This window comes from Hipposideros armiger, unplaced genomic scaffold (genome assembly GCF_001890085.2).
Source record: "Hipposideros armiger isolate ML-2016 unplaced genomic scaffold, ASM189008v1 scaffold_1073, whole genome shotgun sequence".
NCBI classification, from domain to species: domain Eukaryota; kingdom Metazoa; phylum Chordata; class Mammalia; order Chiroptera; family Hipposideridae; genus Hipposideros; species Hipposideros armiger.
Genome location: NW_017732423.1, coordinates 276,680 through 281,951, shown reverse-complemented (window position 1 = coordinate 281,951; position 5,272 = coordinate 276,680). Strand labels below are relative to the sequence as shown.

Genomic DNA, 5,272 nt, shown 5'->3' with positions numbered 1-5,272 from the left:
CCATGTGACTGGTTGCAAAGGGTGACTTGCTCAATGGGTATGAGAAGCAGAGGAGATGGGATTCATCAGGTGCTTGGCTGGGCTCAGAAATGTGCACAGCTGCCGCCCTTGCTGTTTGAGTCGTTTATGAGAATGAAATGAGTGATTCTCAGTAAAGGCTCTTTTGCTCAAGCGCTACACAGAGGACAGCACTCTTTGCACGGGCAGGGTCTGTGTGCTGGCCTCATCCTCAGCAGCCTTCCTAAAGGGCTGCACCACATGTAGGATGAGCACTGTGCTGGAATCTGCCCTCAAGCCCACCTCCCTCTCTCCACAGGGCCCCGTGAAGGCGTCCATCCAGGAGCGTGTGCTCCCTGACAGCCCTCTGTACCACAACAAGGTCCAATTCCCCACCACCGGGGGTCTTGGCCTAAACCTGGCCCTCAGTATCCTTTGCTGGTCCAATGGGTAGGGAGGCTGGGGATGGCCAGCATAGCACTGGGGGGTGACTCAATAACACTGCCATTTTCCCCCTAACGCTGCTGTCAGATCCGTTTGAATATTACATGTTCTTCTTTGCTTTGAGCCTCATCACTCAAAAGGTACAGAAGGGATGCTCTGAGCCAGGTTTGCTTTACCCGAGACCCCCTGTGAAGGGAGGGGCCCGTGACCCAGGGTCTTGTTTTCACGCAGCAGGGGGAGCTTGGGATTTGCCTGGAAGCCAGCTGTCAGCCTTTCTTTGTCTTCCATTTTCCCTTTTTCCTTCCTGCCTCGTTTCTTTGGGTCCTCCTGTCCTTCCTCCTCCAGCCTTTGTTCTTCAGGCCACCTTAGGACACTTAGGACACCAGACTGGTGGGCAGACTTGACAGGCCATGTGGGCTGCTCTAGGCACTCCATGTGGCAGTCCGTGGAGCTTCCCACAGGAGGTGCTTGCTGGGCATGGGGTCAGGGTGGAGGTTGTCCTGGGGTTTCTCATGCAGGGCAGGACTAAGGGTCCATTCAGGCTCTTGGTGGTGGCAACTTTTCTCCCGGCACTGCCCTCGTTGCTCATGAGCCAGCCTCAGGGACACAGCTCACATCCCAGGGCTTCTGTGTGATTGCTGGGGTCAGCAGCCTGGTGTGGTGCCCACAGCCGCATACTAACTCAAGTTTCATTTTTAGCCACTCCCCGGGGCCCTCCACGTCCGTACTTCAGACTGTGCCTATTTCATCCTGGTGGACAGATACCTGTCGTGGTTCTTGCCCACAGAAGGCAACGTGCTCCCTCCACTCTCCTCCAGTCCAGGGGGGCCTAGTCCCTCACCAGCTCCCAGGTAAGGCTCTGCTAGCCCTTTTCCAGTGCCTGAGGTGGTCCATGCCTGCCACTAGCTGTTAGGGTCTGGCCCTTCCACGAGGAAGTGGCCTGGTCAGTGGGCACTGCTCATGGAACAATGGTGCCACTCTTTGTCCAGGGCTCCCCAGTTTTTGTTATGCCTAAGATTTCCCAACCCCAGCTGCCCTAGCACAGACTAAAGGGCAGGAGTGAGGAGGACATCTGTGTTTCGGTTTTCATGGCTGAAGTAATCAGATCCTGAGGCTGCATGGCTCTGCTATGGGAACGGGCTGCGTTCTGCCCATTAGCAGCCCTTCCCATGCGCAGCATCCAAGCCCACACTGAGGGTGGTGAGCAGGGTGGTGGGGGACTTAAAGCTGAGAACCAACTGTGGCGCCGGGCTGATGGTTTTGGAGAGAAAGCGCTTGTAGGCAGGTTATAGATGGGCTGACCCATGGATGAGTAGGAATACAGTTGTGTATCACTTATGATGGGGATATGTTCTGAGAAATGTGTCATTAGGTGATTTCGTTATTGTGCAACCATCATAGAGTACACTGAAACCTGGACAGTTACTACACACCCAGGCTGTATGGTACAGCCTATTGCTCCTGGGCTACAAACGTAAACGGCATGTTAGTGTACCGAATACTGTAGGCAGTTGTAACACAATAGTATTTGTGTATCTAAACATAGAAGTACAGTAAAAGGACAGTATAAAAGGTAAAAAAAAATGGTATACCTAGATAGAGCACCTACCACGAATGGAATTTGCAGGACTGGAAGTTACTCTGGGTGACTCCATGAGTGAGTGGTGAATGAATGTGAAGGCCTAGGACATTACTGTGCATTATTGTAGGCTTTATAAATAGTGTACACTTAGGCTACTAAATTTATTTTTTAAAATAGCGTAGTGTTGCTCTAAGATGTCACTTGGCAAAAGAAATTTTTCAGCTTCATTATAATCTTAGTGAGACCTACTACCACGATCTATGTGGTCCATTGTTGACTAAAACGTCATGCAATACATGACTATAGTAGGAATCTGAGCTCCAGGACTAGGTCTTGTCCTGAGCCAGAGGCCCTGGGGTGAAGAGCCTTTTGTGCCAGTCTGAGCAGGCTGGACTGTGCAGNTAAAATGTTAAACATGTTGCTGAGAAGTTAAGTGTGAGGCAAATATTAGTGGTGAGAGTTTAAAATTTCATTTCCCAAAAGATACTTTCTATAAACATTTATCTGAAACATTCTCCCTGCACCCTCTAGAGTCACCAGATCCTACCTATGGTCTAAACAGCCCAAGCCTCTGCCTCTGACTCGGCTCCCATGTACTCCACCCTCATTTGGAGATAGACAAGGCCTTAGATGTCCTTGGGCAAAGCCTTCTTGGTTAAACTCTAGCATTTCCTCTTAATCTTCATCCATTTGTATAGGGGCCTATTTTCTTCATTTAGTCTCAGGATACATACATGTTTTCCTTACACCCCATGACCTCAGGTAGATTTCCTTAGTTCTCGTCATGAATGTTTCTGGCCTCTCCGTAGACATCATAATGAGTGTCAGCACTTGGCTGAAGCTGTCTGTAGTTTTTAGTCTACTTGTTTCTTAAGGTAATGAAGGTTCAGCAGGTTCATTATCTATTGAATAAGAGACATCTTGGTTAAGGGCTGAACTGACAACAAATGACACCCTCATTTTATTGGGCATTCTCACTGACGTTCACAGTGGTATAAATCATGGGTGGTCAGTCATGTAGGGAATTTCCAGTTCATGCATACACACTTGGTGAGCACTCTGTGGTCACTGAGGGGAGCCCTGCACAGTGGGGCCTCTCCTGCATCTGGGGCTGACCCCCCTGCTTGTGGATCAGGCAGAAGTCATTTTTTTTCTGATAATGTGCAGTTCTTTGAGGTAACTGGACATGCCTGACAGGGTTATGGGAAGTAAGCCTGACTATTACTGGACTAAAGACCATGGAACTTTGGCCTCTGTTCTAGTAGCATCCTTTAGGCCACCGACACATGCATGACCTGATATAGAGGTACTACAGAGTCAGGCCAGTGGTGTGTTTCTCACTCCTGCCCATTACTTGGATTTCTGTTTGGTTTTTTTTGTTTTTTTTTAGCTGAGCCATCCTGCCACCTGTTGGCAGCTCAGCGGCTGCTCAGCTCGGGCTGACTCAAACCGCTTGGATTTCTGTTTTGACTAGAGCTGGAATATCAAAAGCTGCAAAGTGACTATGCTCATGATTTTTTTGGTTTCTTCTAGGCTAGCCTGAAAGCTGATTCTATAAATAAGCCCTTTGCACAGCGGTGCCAAGACTTGGTTAAAGTCATTGAGGATTTTCCAGCAAAGGTACAGCTTTGCTAGCGTCTCTTTGGTGCATATCTCATACACGCCTTGAAAAATGTTGTTATAGACCTGGTTCCCACCTCTGAGCACTGCCCTGCACAGAAGCCTTACCTGGCATTGTGACTTGCATTTATGGACACATTTAAACATATGAACATGTAGACCAGGAGTTTTTGACCCTGGATGCTTTTTTCCCAAATGCAATTTTTGGCAATGTCTAGGGACATTTTTAGTTGTCACACAGGGGTGGTGCTACTGGCATCGAGTGGGTAGAGGCCAGGTATGCTGGTAACCATCCCACAATGCACAGGACAGCCCCCACAACAAAGAAGTGTTCAGCCTAAAATGTCAACAGTACCGAAGTTGAGAAACCTTGTTGTAAATACTGAAAATAGGTATTTACATCACAGCCGGAATTGTCAAGTAGTAAATATAGGTAAGTTCAAGAAGCCAGCTTGGATAAGGAGTTACTACCAAATGTCAGTAAATCTCAGCTTCAAGGGCTCACCCTGAGAAAGAATGTTGCTGCCCTTTTTAATAAAGCTCTTTTCAGAGCAGAAATTTCTGACATTTTATAAAAAACATTTTAAATAAGCTGATTTATTTCACTGGCCCAGATATAAAGCAGTACTTCTTGGTATGCCACGTAACCACAATGAAAGATTCCAAAGCTGCTGCTCCTGTTAGCACTGCTGCGCCAGGCTTCCTGTGGGTGCCGGGCTAGTCCTGTGGGCCTCTGAACCAGGGAGTAACAACCTCAGAGCTCAGGGCCAGGAGGGAGGCGGGTAGCTCGTGGTGCAGGACTGGAGCTGGGGTGGGAGGCCCACGTAGCACACAGCCTGGCAGTGGGCACTGGTCCTCAGGGAGTCTGCCAAGAGGCTCACCAGCACACTGTTTCAGGAGCTGCACGCTATCTTCCCATGGCTGGTAGAGAGCATATTCGGCAGCTTGGATGGCATCCTCATCGGCTGGAACCTTCGCTGCTTACAGGGACGTGTGAGCCCTGTAGAATACAGCATTGCAATGGAATTTCTAGACCCTGGGTAGGTAGGTTTGTCCCCTGCGGGGCTGGATGTTTCCTCTGGTGATCCCATTTTTAAATCGCTGTATTTCTCAAAGTTAAGAAACAAAGCAAGATGGTTTGCAGTTCATTTGCCCTGTTTTTGTTGGTTTAATTTCATGTTTAGTGGCCCAATGATGAAGCTGGTGTATAAACTTCAAGCTGAAGACTATAAGTTTGACTTTCCTGTCTCCTACCTGCCCGTAAGTAAACTGTGGTGGTGATAGCTGTTCTTGGGGCAGAGAAGCCCAAACAGCGGCTGCAGTGGTGGTGGGTGGGCAGGGGCTCAGAGTGGCTGTGACAGTGGGCAGGAGAATGCCATGGTGTCTGTGCAGGGCCAAGGAGGCATCACAAATTGGAGCTCCCACAGTTACTTTTTTTTTTTAAGATTTTTATTGGGGAATTGCGGGGATGGGAACAGTGCTAGGGAATTGGGGGAAGGGGAATTGACAAGTTGCTGTCGTTTTGTTCTTCAGTCTAGTTGTGGAGGACATTGCTTTACTGGCCCAAGTTAGCACCATCATTGCACTCTTCCCGGGTGAGGCAGATCAGTCACCGGCTTCTGGACGGCC

The 5,272-nt window shown here is 48.9% G+C and overlaps 1 protein-coding gene across 1 annotated transcript in view; it reads left to right on the top strand.

Moving 5' to 3' along the window:
- Positions 1–100: 100 nt before the first annotated feature.
- The window catches only part of SMPD4 (sphingomyelin phosphodiesterase 4), a 32,748-nt gene continuing 27,576 nt past the window's right edge, over positions 101–5,272 (top strand). The window contains exons 1-3 of the mRNA XM_019632050.1: positions 101–425; positions 529–581; positions 1,141–1,292. Coding sequence (XP_019487595.1) covers positions 266–425; positions 529–581; positions 1,141–1,292 — 365 coding nt within the window. The 5' untranslated portion in view covers positions 101–265. The remainder of the gene's footprint in view (positions 426–528; positions 582–1,140; positions 1,293–5,272) is intronic.